General features: G+C 43.5%; 1 protein-coding gene across 1 annotated transcript in view; it reads left to right on the plus strand.

Moving 5' to 3' along the window:
- The first annotated feature begins 1,054 nt into the window (after positions 1 to 1,054).
- Positions 1,055 to 15,122, plus strand: part of KSR2 (kinase suppressor of ras 2) — a 611,851-nt gene continuing 597,783 nt past the window's right edge. Inside the window, 1 exon segment of the mRNA XM_029571387.1 lies at positions 1,055 to 2,076. Coding sequence (XP_029427247.1) covers positions 1,900 to 2,076 — 177 coding nt within the window. The 5' untranslated portion in view covers positions 1,055 to 1,899.

Raw genomic sequence — 15,122 nt, forward strand, 5'->3', positions numbered from 1 at the left:
CTACTTTGAGGACACTACACTAACTACCAATACAATTTAAATATAATATAAAGCATTTATGATCATATTCAATAACATTAACATAACAATGATCTGCTGAGAATATCACTTAAACACATCCCCCAACGAACGCTGAGATCACAAAATAAAGGTCCCCTCTCTATAACAACATTACAAACCTCCCACTTGTATACAAGAGAAAGAATTCTATCAATAGTGGACCTCTATACCGGAAGAATTAAGAACAACAACAGACAAAAAGAAATTCAAACAAGATCTGAAAACTTGGCTGTTCCAAAACACATATAACATTACATAATCTGTTAGGCTACATAATCTCTTATCAAAATAAACTGGCATCTCAAACCCTTTACCAACCTCTACATTTAGCACCTGAGTACCATACCTCAACGAGCATTCAATATGTGTTGTTCCCCTCTGTCTAGTCACTAATAATTGTGAATGTTATTGCTGTTACCTGTGATTTCTAATTTGTGAATTTTGACACTATGAACTGTAGTGACCTAATGAATTTCACTTGGAATAACGGTATATAAAACCTCTAAATAAATAAAGTGGTTCAAGGACAGATTGGAAATACAGGATATATCTTATAAGCAAATGTGTAAGGGACCCAACCAATTTGCATGGATGGAACAGGGGCTGCAGCTCTGCTCACCCCTGGTCTAGAATGTGCTCTACTTCTTAGTTATTTAGGAAAGATGAAGTTTATTTTGGAGATATTTTTGCTCAATTCTGCTGGGTTCTAGGGTTGACTTGGATTTTGGGAGCTGTTGACAGATGTGCTGCAGGGAAAGTGCATGAGGGTGTCAGATACCCCATGGTTGATTTTTGAAAAAAAAAAAAAAAAAAATCCCCTGGGCTGATATTTTTCTGCAATCTCCCTTGCCCCTCCCCTTTTGTTCCTGGAGGGAAGGGGCTGGATTAAGTATCAGAGTGGCACTTTGCTCTGCACAGTCCGCTCCAGGTTCACCTCCTCTCCTGTTGCCTACAGGCTGCTTAAGGGAGGGGCTGAAGCAGGTCCAGTGGAGTCTGAATCTTCCAGGTGCAGCAGTGACTGAGATCTGACAGCTTCCCATGCCTCCTCCAATGCATAAATAAGATTTGGCCCGCACTGCTGGGGGCGGGCTGTTGCCTGGACAGCAGTAGCAGCGCACCGGCTCTGAGCTTCAGCCATATCGGGCCCGAAAGGTGCTCCGGTGTCTTTATTAGTGCTGCAGAGCTCGGCCTTACCTCGCTTCCACTCTCCCTTCTACCCCCCCCCCCAACCGCTTTTCGTTTCTCTCCGGTGTGCTCGTGAGCACGCGCGCGCTCGCTCTGCCGGGCTCTTGCGGTTACAGCTTGCACGCGCTTGATTGACAGGAAAGATGTCGGGGTGGAGAGAGGCAGAAGGGGCTGCAGCAGCTGGCACAAGAGACGGGAAACAACCACCAGCAGCAATGCAGACAGCATCACCAAGGCGCTGAAAAAAACGTAGACAATACAAACCATCACAAATTAAAGTAAGATATTTCTGTTAACACAAAAAGCCGACAACGAAATTAAACAGCTACCTGGAAGCAATGATATACATACTGTATACTTTCCCCTCCCAATTTTTTCTTCACTACTAATGTTAGTGGTCAAGTACAGCCTCAGCACCTGGTCTGCCTCTGCTACAGCATCTCCTCAGGAGGGAAGAAAGAAGACACATTGATGGAGTCTTTCTGGAAAAAAAAATCAGAATTAATTGAAATATAAATACATTATTCATTCGCCCCGTTTTCTTTTACCCCCGTAAGGTATAGGCCGCCTTCATGGTGTTCTGCTGAGAACGAAAAGTGGGGAGGGGGACAAGGAGAAAACCCTTATTTTATTTTGGGAATAGCGAAACCAGCTATGGATGAGGAAAACATGACGAAAAGCGAAGAGCAGCATCTGAATGTGCAGAAAGCCTTGCAGCAGTGCGAGCTGGTTCAGAACATGATCGAGATCAGCATTTCCAACCTGGAAGGACTGAGGACTAAATGTGCCACATCTAACGATCTGACACAGAAAGAAATCCGGACCCTGGAGGTAGGTTCCCTTCACATATCGCAGAACAGCAGAAAATCCCCACTGTTTTCTTCAGTACACCTATGGAAGGGGGGAGGGGGGGGGGTGATGCATAATAATAAAAAGAAAAACGGATTGTCGTGTGGTAAAAAAAAAATAAAATAATAATAATAATAATGTATTCCCTCCCAGATTAGTGGAAGCTGATTTTCTATCTTTTCTTGGCAATTGATGACCTTCTCTTTATGGATGTGAATTTGTTGGTATACAGTAGGGGTTTATGTGCGGTGTAATAAATTAAGGAGCTGCAGTGAATTGAAATGAGTCTGCGCATTCTGCAGGTGGTCGAAAGGTGATTCTTCTCTAGAATCCGTGCATGCCCCTGCTGCCTGCAGAAACTGGCAGCTTTCTCCCCTCTTTTTTTTTTTTTTAATTGTCCTTTTGGAGTTTTAAGCAACGTTTGTATGCATTTGCTTTTTGTAATGTAAAACCTAGACAAATCCATGGGGGTGCAGCAAATACTTCCAGGACGTGGCTGAGCAAACTGCAAGTGGTGATCATGATTGGGAGGGGGGGAGGGATGATGCAGGTTCGCCTTATGTTTTAATTTAGCGGGCGGATTACACTAACCGTTGATTAAAGAGGTGGTGCAAACCCGAAGTCATTTTGTGCCGCCAATGGACACCAATGTCAGTACAAGCGATTCGCCTTTGTGTTTGCAAAGAACTGGTTTTCAGAATTACTTGGATACCGAGATTATGCAGTATAAATTGGTTTCACTGTAATATATATTTCGCTATCACATAAAACTGGTTTCGTTTTTATCCATTACTTGATGATTCCAGTCCACTGTTGGTACTTAAGATCGGAAATTGGGTGGAAGAGGAGAAAGTGTGGCGAAAAGTAGGCAGGCGAGTTTCTCTCCATTTCCACCATAAAAATAATCTTTTTTTTTCCACCTACAGTGCTTGCTTTAAAGTTGTTTTTTTTTTGCCTCTCTACCCCAGTGTAGTTCCGTGTGACCGAGTGAGAATCTTCCCTCTCCCCCCCGCTGAAATCGATGAAATAAAGTGTAATGTAACAACTGGGATCTGCCTTATTCTGTAGGTGGGGAGTTGGTTTTTCATTTTGCATTTCGAAGTCCCTCTGTATGCGATTTTCCAGTGATTCAGCTGAGGTAGTGACATCGAGCCGTTTCGGTGGCATTTGCACTTTCATCCCACGAGCGCAGCTCTGGGAAGGGAAGTTTGCACTACGTTTGAAGAGGAAGAGGAAAGACCAGTTTCTCTCTCTCACTACTGAAAAGCGCTGTACGTTTACTGCAGTGTTGGAGCTCGTTATTTTATTTTTAGAGAAAAACGAAATTGTTTCTAAATTGCAAAGGAGTGGGGATTCTCAGAGGAAAAGATGCCAGCAGTAGAAATCACAGTTAGTGGTTATTCAGATGGTAGATTCGTCCCGACTAGGTTATATAGATCCTGAATCAAGAATGGGCCAGATGTGCTTGGTGATTTTTCGTATAGACACATACAGTGGGAAACCCAAGGGTTATCAGTCTCATGTCTTAGAAGGCCTTTTTTTTTTAATGCAAATACCGAGCTGGATAAGTGACTCCGATGCCTTTATATACAAAGGTTTTGTACATGTGTGACTGGTGCACAGATGTAGCAGCCTCTCACCAGTGGTGAAGAAATTATGGACAGGTGTATCTTATTTTCAAGTGATATGTGTACATATCTCTTAAGATCCCTGTATGCTATGTGATACATTTTTTTTTAATCAGATGGGGCAGAAAGAATGTCTACAAGACTTTTGTGAAGTAGGAAGGATGTATCCATACATGACAAATTCTAATCTTTATATAATGACAGTATTCTCTGTGAGCCCATATGTAGACATAATTCTATATACAGTACATTATATTATACACACACTTAAATTTATGATAATTTCTGACCTAGCATTACCAACTAAGCTCCTATCTGTATTTTCATTCAGTTCTGTTTCTGATTGGACGTTTTCTTTTCCTCGGAGAGGGTTCCCAGCAATCATGGCTCAGATTAGGTGTATTCTGAATGAGGATGAGGAGGCAAAGAGGTGTTAGTTAAGGATAAAAAGGCCCACTGAGTTTTCAATACTGTCAATGTTTGACACATGACGAATGAACCCAGACAGGCAGGCCTAGATTTCCCAACAGGCACGCTAGACCTGTGCCTAGGGCGGCAAAAATCTGGGGGGAGCAGCAGGCCCAGATAAGATATTCTGTCTCCCAGCTATGCTGAATCTCAATCGTCAGAGAACAGCTTTCTTCTGCAGTCCCCCCCACCCCCCCATGCAGAGAACTGGCGGGGAGGGGTGAGGATGGAAGAGACAGAGCAAAGACAAATTTGTCTATTCCCTATTCCAACCCATCCCCTCCTGGTTTGTACAGGGAACAGGAAGAGAAAAGTGAAACAGTAGACAGCAGGGAACAAAGAAAAGCCACTCTGCTCCCTAACCCCCCTCCCCCCCCCCACACCTCTACTCTTGTTATTTAGGGACATGAGGGGAAGAGGTAAGTCTGAAGCAGATAGAGCAGAGCAAAAAAACCTGTGCCTTCTACTCTATTGGCCCTTATTATTGGGGGGAAAGGGACATCAGCACCTGGGGTATCAAAATCCTAAATCAGTCACTGCAGATAGGGGTCAGGTGCTTCCCCTCAGTAAGTTTGAAAACAAGGAGGATTCCATTTCTTTTTTTATATGCAACTGTCCCTTCCCTTTAGCAGTATGACAACTGAGAGCAGCTGCTAATCTAAGCATTATAACCATTCCAGTAGGAAAGGTGAAAGAGTTTAGAAACCATCTGATGTACCAAAGGGATTTTCTCATTTTGTCTATGGCAAAATGCTACTTTTTCATCGATAAACAGCACTGAATTAGCCATAATATGTGTAAGGGGGGGGGGGGGGGGGTGTAAGAGTCGCATCATCCGGCATTACTGAACAGACTCATCTCTCCTAGCTAGTAGAGTTTTTAGCTCTACTGAGCATATGCGTGAATTCCTATGCAGGAATTGCCTCATGAGCCTCCTCAGTCATTTTTTGTCAGAGTACAGCATGGATTTGTACTCATTTTGTCTGTATTTCTTCTCTGTCCTTGTGTTACTGAAATTTCTACTTACTTTCACTTTTTAATTACAATAGAGCTTTTCAATGCTACTTAAAAAAAAAAAAAATTACTTGCCGCCTCAAGATGTCGGGCAAAAAGAAGCCAACAGTGAATGGTTTTAAGAACTAAATTTGCAACAAGGTAACATCCATTAGATGGTCACAAACTTTGTTGCCGTTTGCCTGGGCCCAGACCACAATCAGGCAAACTGCTATGTCCCTGCGCACTTAATACGCCAGGGCATATAAAATAAGGGGGTGCATAAGTCTCTTAGTGCAGTCGGTCTTCTTGCTGCAGTGCACTTTGTCTGCCTCACTGGGAAAAGAGTTGAGCAGGAGCTCCTCAAAAACTCCCCCTTTGGTAAAACAGCCTGAAGCCTTTGGGTCGAGTAGTGCTGACTGTCCTGCATCAAAAAAGAAGCAACATCACTCCATGGAGTCATTGGGGCAGCCAGCATCGAAAAAGCATTGGTTTTCATCGTCTTAAACTCCGATGTAAAGACCTTCCAAGAATAGAGTATTGGTTAGGGATGTGCGAAGCCCAAACCTATTGGTTCGGGCTTCATTTTCGGCCCGCCACAGGAAATCTCATATTTCCCGCGGTTTGGGCCTTTAAAATTTGGGGAGGCCTAAATTTCGGTTTAGTGTGCACTAACCCCTGAAACTAATTTTTCCCAAAATTTCAGGAAAAAACACTTTGGGTTTCAGCCTCCCCGATCCGGGACGAATTGGGCAATTTCATTGAAATTGCCTAATTCATCCTGGACGATTGCACATCCCTAGTATTGGTACCATTGACATTTGCTGCATCAGCACCAATGACATATGGCATTTCATTACATGGCACATTGATGCATAGTGCACCAACCCACAGTGTACCAGCACCATTGACACATGGCGCCGGTACTCCATCAATGCATGGAACGCCAGCACTATCTGCATATGTGCCAATGGTGTACTTGTGCTTGGCGCCATCAGCGTCAATGCACTTAAAGCAGGGCAAGTTGATGACTTCGAAGTATCTGGCGCCATTGAATCATAAGCTAATAGTCTTGATGTTATTTACGCATCATACAATACATCATATTGAATTACTGATGCAACCTTACGCCGGTCACCCGATATCATCATCATTATCATCTTCGTTTATTACACACTCTTCCAGCAAGTGAGCTCAAAGCGAATTACAGAATAAAAGGGCTTGGAGGCCAACTTATTAACTTATATAGAACCAAACTAATGAAGATGTAGATGTCGAAGCTGTCGAGGTGGAAAAAGGAAGATTTAGTGACTGAATTTGGGCTTCAAAGGTGAAATTAGAATCCAATATGATGCCAAGACTCCTGACTTCATGGCTGAGGGTTTAGTTTAGTTTATTAAAATTTATGAATTGCTCAGTGCATGAGGCTCTGAGCGAGTTACAAGACTACATACATAATAAAATACATTAAAAAAAATAAGAATAGAAACATACATCACAATACTGCAACATACATGTAAAACAATAAAATAGCCATAACATCAAAATAAGAACTGAATGCCTAATAAAACCTGAGTAAGGATTAATAAAACACTATTTAAGAACATGTCAGTTTACAGGGTCAGTGTAGATCTTTCTAATACTACTCTGGGGCAGAGGTGGGAGTGGTCTGACTTTTCCAATCCACAATACTTCTGAATATTTTGGGATTGACTTTCAGATTATTGCAATGAAGCCAACTAGCAATCTTCTTGAGGCACAGGTTTAGGTTGGCAATATCTTGGTCAGGATTAGTGCTTAGGGGGCACAACAGTTGTATGTCATCAGTATATGTGTGGAAAGGGATTTGGTGATTCTTGATTAGCTTGCAAATGGGGATAAATAGATGTTGAACAAAGTAGGGGATAAAATTAAGCCTTTTGGGAGGGTGTGAGGTGTCTTGACTTATAGAGATGGTTTAGGTATGGGCCTATAGGAATGATTTAAACCAATGTAGCATAGACCTAGGTCCAATAGTCAGAAGCGAAAGATCTCATGGTCTACTGTGTTGAATGTTGCAATCAAGTCCAGGAACACTAGAAGAGCCTGTTGCCCCCTCTCCAGATATAGAGCTCTTCCACCAAGCAGATTAGGGTCACTTCAGTACTGTGAAATGGTCTGAATCTGGATTGGAAAGGGTCCATAAAGTTAGTAGCTTGTAGGAGCTCATTGCATTGATTCAGAACTGCTTTCTTAATGATTATACTAAGGAATGGAGTGTTCGAGTCTGGCCTCTAATTATTAAGGTTATTGGGGTCAGAGTTTCTTTAGTGTGGATTTTACCATAGCTTCCTTAAGGCAGAGATGAAGATGGCCCTCTTAGAGGGAGGAGTTTATGATAGTCTGAAGGCAAGTAAGGAGATCAGATTTGGCCTGCTTGATGAGCCATATTGGACATGTGTCATTCAGACAGGTAGAGGCCTTGATGTCAGACAGAAGGCTGTCTACCTCTTCCAGAGAGAGGGAGTGCAAGGTGGCTAGGGAATGTGAGGGAGTGGTGGATTTCATATCCAGAGTGTGATCTGTGTGATGAGATTAAATTCTGATCTGATGTTCGTGATCACATTAGAGCAGAGGGAGATGTATTACCTCTACCCCCTCCTCCAATGAGTAGTGCTCTTACTCCAGTAAAATTACTAGCAAAAGACTAATGGACGCCAGCTACAATATGCTCTTTAGTGATTCTTAACTCATACAGGCCTCCTATTCAAGTGCAGGAGCCCATCTTAGTTTCCAAAGAAGATACTCCACTGCCCACACCAGGTCAGAGGACATGTCAGCCACTCAATCAAGTAGTGGAGCTGGTGAAGAATCTCTGTGCCTCCTTTGACTAAGCAGAAAGAAGGTGCTATCCATCCTCTCCCATACTGCTACCCCACTCTCACAATACAAAGTTTCATTATCCCTGATTTGGGTGAATACATAATCAGAACCCCACTCTAGGAGTACTTCTACATCTCATTCACTAGCAGTGGAGTCCAGCTGCTCAGAGGTTGCAGACCAGAGTTATTCCCTTCCAAGGTGACTGAGGAAACTCTCCTCTCCCCCCAGTTCACCATCATTGGGGCTCTGGATTAGTGTTCCCACACTCTTGGGGTCAGAAGAGGGATTGACAGGAATATCCTCTGACCCACTACCAGAGCCTCCAGAGCATTCTTCTCCTCTGCAAGACCTGCCTTATTAAAAAATGTGGATAAACTGGGAAAAACAGAGTGAATGTGTGCAAAGAATAAGATCCTCAGATGAGGTCTTTGGCTTCCTTTCAAATTTTAGAAACTCCATCAGAACCAGCAGCTAGCTATCCCAGTTCAAATAACAGGTTTTCCCACAGTCTTATTTTTGTAGCTATGTCAAGAAAGTTAGCCCTTCAAGTACAGAGTGCAAAAATCACCAGGATCATCAATCTGTTGTGGAATCCACCCTGAAATTTGCAAAGAAAACAAGAATTTGACAATTTCAGAAAGTTTTTCAGAGCTTCATTTATTTATTTATTTATTTATTTATTTATTTATTTGTTTATTTAAAGCTTTTTTATACCGGCATTCATGATAGAATCACTTCATGCCGGTTTACAAATAACAAGGGGGGTGATAACCTAGAATATTTAACAGGTGACAAGAAGCAAGAAAGTTACAATAAAACAGGGGAAGCAGGAACTGGGAGAAGACAAGAGGCCTGAATAGTTTTTAGGAATAAGAACAAAAAGGAGAACTATTTACATAGTACTGGAATGTAACTTTGTGGTTGTTGCAGTCAGTCCGTTGGGTCCATTGGAGGAGTCAGTGAGATTCGGGAAAGGCTTGTCTAAATAGCCAAGTCTTAAGTCTTTTTCTAAATGTTAATAAGCATGGTTCCTGTCTGAGGTCCAGGGGAATTGCGTTCCAGATAGACGGTCCTGCTGTGGAGAAGGCTCGTTCCCTGAAGGTGAGGTGGTGTGTCGCTTTGGATTGGGGGACATGTAACGATCCTCTGTAGGCTTCTCTGATGGGTCTGAATGAGGAGTGTCGTTTGAGCGGGATTTGAAGGCTAAGAGGGGCTTGGGAATGGATGGTTTTATGGATGATGGTAATGGACTTATGGAGTCCATTACCATAATTCATGCTAATTCATGCTAAGTGCATGGATTTATTCCCACCAATTTACATGGTACAGTACAGACACCACCTCATACAAAAGTTAAAACCTTTCCTTCAGCCAAATGAAGGCAGAAAATTATTCACAGCTGCTTCTGGATTTGGAAGAGTGCATACACCACCTTCGTAGATTGGTCTATGAATCATTTGATGCTATCTAATGTACCTCAGTTGCTTCTGTAGGAGCTCAATGCATGTCCTGGTCGAGAGCCAGCAACATATGTGATGATGTTCATGAAAAGTTGGTGGATGTTCCTTATCTAGGAACACCTTTTTGGAAACAAAAGCTCAGAGAAATGGTAGCATAGATAAAAGAGCAGAATGTAGCGGTCAACTCACTCTCCACAAGACCTGAACAACCATCTTTTTGAGACACGCATTCTATGCTTTTAAGAAGCTGTACTTTCAGAAACTCCTCTTCTGGTCTTGTCAAAGGTACCAGCTCCTGCTCCTTTCTGCTCACCAAGAACAGCAACTTTCAGCTTATGCTCTTCGGCACAAATGCCATCAACTGAAAGTGACGCAACAAGTCCAACCCAAACCTGGACCTAGTTTTTGATTACTTTGCATGTTTACCAGTTGCCCTCTCCAGTGGGGGCGGGGCGGGGCGGGGGGGGGGGGGGGGGAGGAGATTCCAGGCTTTCCTGGAGGAGTAGCTCAAGATAACCAAAGACCATTAGGTTCTCAAGATCATGGAATCTGGATACCATTTGCATTTCTCTCAGCTACTATGTCTTCCTCATTGTTCGGCATTCAGTCCAGATCTTCCATGAGACACAACTCTGTCTGGAAGTGGAATTGCTTCTTTAACAGCAAGTGATTAGAGCCATGCTCCAGCATGGACAGGGATTATACTTCTGGTACTTCCTCATCCCCACAAAATCTTTGGGAATGAGAATCATTCTGCATGTGAGAAATCTGAACAGGCATCTGCTCTGGGAGAAATTCAAAATGAATTCCTTCCATGAACTTCTTTCCTACATCCAGAAAGGGGAATGGATGTGTGCTCTCAGTCTCAAGGACGCATATGCCCACATACCCATTCATACCACCCACTGGCATTACCTTCATTTCAAGGTGAATTCTTCCCATTATCAATACAGAGCACTCCCCTTTGGAGTGTTAGCTCAGAGTGTTTTCACAAAGTGCTTGGCTATAGTGGCAGCACAGAGTCAGGGAGTCCAAGTCCTATTGGCTAATAACGGCCAACTCCGAAGATGGTGTATTGCTATCCCTACAAAATCAATTCAGGTTCTGCAAAAGGTAGGTTTTGTGGTGAATTTCAAGAAGTCAAATTTAGTGCTGAGCAGAGCAAGCTTTTCTCCTGACAGAATGGGCAGATTCACAAGCTATTGCAGTCACAGCGCTCAAAAACTAGAGAAGGTCTGGTAGTTTTAGTCATAGGGAAGAGTCCATTCATGTAGTTCCACCTATCTGCCTTTATATCTGTCATCTGCAATGGGGTATATGCTGTCAATGGGGTCAGCTAACTCAATCCTTGACAACTAAGTGCAAGTTACAAGGAACATGTAAAAGGAATTATGCTGGTGGCTAAACCTCTGCATTTTTCAGGAACATAAGAACATAAGAAATTGCCATGCTGGGTCAGACCAAGGGTCCATCAAGCCCAGCATCCTGTTTCCAACAGAGGCCAAACCAGGCCACAAGAACCTGGCAATTACCCAAACACCTAGAAGATCCCATGCTACTGATGCAATTAATAGCAGTGACTATTCCCTAAGTAAACTTGATTAATAGCAGTTAATGGACTTCTCTTCCAAGAACTTATCCAAACTTTTTTTGAACCCAGCTACACTAACTGCACTAACCACATCCTCTGGCAACAAATTCCAGAGATTTATTGTGCGTTGAGTGAAAAAGAATTTTCTCCGATTAGTCTTAAATGTGCTACTTGCTAACTTTATGGAATGCCCCCTAGTCCTTCTATTATTCAAAAGTGTAAATAACCGAGTCACATCTACTCGTTCAAGACCTCTCATGATCTTAAAGACCTCTATGATATCCCCCCTCAGCCGTCTCTTCTCCAAGCTGAACAGCCCTAACCTCTTCAGCCTTTCCTCATAGGGGAGCTGTTCCATCCCCTTTATCATTTTGGTTGCCCTTCTCTGTACCTTCTCCATTGCAACTATATCTTTTTTGAGATACGGCGACCAGAATTGTACACAGTATTCAAGGTGTGGTCTCACCATGGAGCGATATAGAGGCATTATGACATTTTCCGTTTTATTAACCATTCCCTTCCTAATAATTCCTAACATTTTATTTGCTTTTTTGACTGCTGCAGCACACTGAGCTGACGATTTCAATGTATTATCTACTATGACGCCTAGATCTCTTTCTTGGGTGGTAGCTCCTAATATGGAACCTAACATCGTGTAACTACAGCTAGGGTTATTTTTCCCTATATGCAACACCTTGCACTTGTCCACATTAAATTTCATCTGCCATTTGGATGCCCAATCTTCCAGTCTTGCAAGGTCCTCCTGTAATGTATCACAGTCTGCTTGTGATTTAACTACTCTGAATAATTTTGTATCATCTGCAAATTTGATAACGTCACTCATCGTATTCCTTTCCAGATCATTGATATATATATTGAAAAGCACCGGTCCAAGTACAGATCCCTGAGGCACTCCACTGTTTACCCTTTTCCACTCCATGGACTCTTTCGTCAAGTAACCTTAGCGATTAAATACCTCTATAAAAGGTTGGAGCACTGAGAAGGGTTTATACAAGAAAGCCCCAGAATACCTTAAAGGACCAGATCCAGAGATCTGGCCTGGTCCACCTTAAGCTTTAGGCAACAGGGAATCCTGGTCTGGGTGGAGGCCCATGGGAAGGTGTATATCTAGCCAGGCCCACCGGAGAGAAGGAAGCCTAGAGAAAGAACACAGTTGTGATACTGATTTTTGTTGTTGGACTGCAGAGAATAGCAGAACTGCTTTTTGGTTTATTCTTGTCACTAATAAGAGTTTATACAAAGACTTCTATCAGAGTCCAACTTGACTCTATCCTCTGGTTACTTTGAGACCAATCACGGTGCCATATATGGTGTCAGTTTGGAGATTGCTCTGTTAAGCCTTGCACACGCAGAGAAACCATGCCAAAAGAGAAAAAAAAATAGAGAACATTTTTTTTTTCTTGGGCCTTGCTGCAAAAGCAGCTGGAGTTTATTTACAGCAGGCAAAGGAGGCTAGTTCTACCTGGAGACAGGGTTTGATATTCAGTAAGTTAGAGCCAAACAGGCAGCTTTTAGTTTGAGTGTTCTGGAACAGGACAAATACTTTAGGAAACCTCGTGTCACTGGAATACAATAAGCCAACATGGATCAGGTGATACAAATTCTAGCATAAGGCCAGCAGCAGCTCCAGAAAGCCATTTAAGAGTTGAGAACAGCTTACCCGAATGCTAGCTACAGCAACCCTGGGGAATCTACTCACTCCCATCCTGTTTAAGAAGGCAGGGGAGGACCCAGAGATTTTTCTGAGCAACTTCGAAAGGACCACCCACATGATGTGGTGGCCAGAAACTAATTGGAACACACATAAGGCAAATTTTCTCACAGGCAAATGCCAAGTGGCCTTTAAAGCAGCCAGTCCCATGGGAAGGGCCACCTATGCAGAAGTAAAAGATTGCTATCCTGAAAAGAGCAGGGTATACTTCAGAAACCTATAGGCAACAGTTCTGAAGTATCTTTCTACAGCCCAAGGAAAGTCCTTAAAGCCTGTTCCATTGACTGAAAGATGCTGGATGGAAGGGGCTGCAACCAGCGACAAAGATTGGCCTTAAGGTAGTCAGTTGGGTTCTTGGAACAATTCCTAGATGGGCTCAACCAGTCCATGTGAAATTGGGTCTGTCAGCAATCAGGATTCATATTTGAAACAGTATTAGAAGTGGCAGATGCCTTCCATCAAGCCCAATTAATACCTGATGTAGTCAGGAGGCTAGAAAGGCATCCCACACAGGTCCCCTGATGCAGTAATGAGAGCAGAGGACCCCAGCAACAGACCGCCGAAGTGGAAAGTTCAGGGCTTGGGCTCAGTCACAGATCATAACATTTCCCATTTGATTCAGCTGTGGAGGAGAGGTCACTTGGCCAGAGACTGTTGATACAATTGAAGCGAAGTGATGGACGTCAATATGGTGTCACAGCTGATGCTAGAGGCTAAAGTCCACATGAGCAAAGGAAAGTATTCAAAGCTAGACCAATCTTTCAGCTGGAAAAAAAAGGAAACCTTGGAGAAGCTCATTCAACCCAGTATGAGAGTATAGATACTTTCTCCTTCTGTGCCCTTTGTGCAGGGAATGGACTTGAGGAAGAGCACTGCTCGTATGGAAAAGCAGAAAGTCAAGAGAACTTGGGAGGAACTGGTAAAGTTTTATACAGGGCAGTTCTGTAGGACCAGCTCCAGTTCCTTCTGGGCTTGGTCTGAAACCAGCTGCTTTTTCTTGGTTGGAATTTTTTCAAGGCTTATAAGCCTTTCTTTGGGTGCAATCCTCCACTTCCCCCATTCTGTTCAGTTAGACTCTCAGCCGGTGGCTCCTCCCTCTTCCAGTCCTGTGCTTAAGCACAGGGACTCACCTTGGCTCCCTCCAGGTGTTCCCGACAGGAATCCGGATGGCACTGATGATGAGGTTGATCTTGATTACCTGGAAGATGGGGAATTTCCTTCAGGACTGGAACCATATTGAACCATGTTGCGGTTCTTTCATAGAGATGAACTACCAGCCCTGATTTTCCAGACCTTGAAACAGCTAGGTGACCCTGGTTCGGATGCCATGTCGGAGCCAAGGAAGAGTCCCATTTTGGTTTCCTTATGTAAAGCCTCTTGTTTTTTCCCTGTGATGGATGTCATTCAGGAATCGATTGATCTGGAATGGGACACTCCAGAGGCAAAATTTAAAGGGGGTCGGACACTGGAAGGCCTGTACTCCCTGTATCCAACTGTGAAAGAGTGTTTGCGTTTTCCCAAAGAGGATGCACTGGTATGTGCCGTCTCTAAGTGGACAACTATACCAGTACAGGGAGGAGCGACCTTGAAAAATATAGATGATAGGACTGAGGCTATTCTTAAGCAAGACTTTGAGGTGGTGGCGATGAATTTACAGATTGCTTCCTGTTGCGCCTTTGTGGTGCAGTCTTGTCTGCTTCTCTCTCAGGAGGTTGAGTCTGGAGGGAATTCCAGAGCTGTTATGGAGCCTGCTGCCGCCTTTTCAGAGGATGCAGGCTGTGATTTGGTCCGTACCTTGGCCAGAGGAGTGACGTCAGTGATAGCGGCCAGACATCATCTCTAGTTACGAAATTGGTTAGCTGACGTAGCCTCCAAAGCTAATCTTACCAAGATGCCCTTTAAAGGCTTGCTCTTGTTTGGGAGTGAGTTGGAGAAACTGGCTAGTAAGTGGGGTGAGTCTCCAGTTCCTTGGGTGCTGGAGGATAAGAAGCAATTAAAACGCCTGTTTGGTATGAGGAGGTCGTTTCCTGGGTTCCAGGCAGTTTTGTCCCTACAGAGGGTCGACCTTTCAATGGACTCGGCCTTTAGATAGGTCTCAGTCCTTTTGCCCTCAACAGCCCAAGAGAGGAGCGGGCTCGGATCTTTCTGAGCTTCCTAATGAAGGTTTGCCAATCCACCTTCTGGAAAGGACTGAGATAAGTTTTGGAGGTCGCATCGGACAATCAAGTTCTCAGCCATAATTGACACCTGGCTGCTATTACTGATGCCATTCCTCTGGCCGAGGTATGGACCAA

Source organism: Rhinatrema bivittatum, chromosome 11 (genome assembly GCF_901001135.1).
Source record: "Rhinatrema bivittatum chromosome 11, aRhiBiv1.1, whole genome shotgun sequence".
NCBI lineage: Eukaryota > Metazoa > Chordata > Amphibia > Gymnophiona > Rhinatrematidae > Rhinatrema > Rhinatrema bivittatum.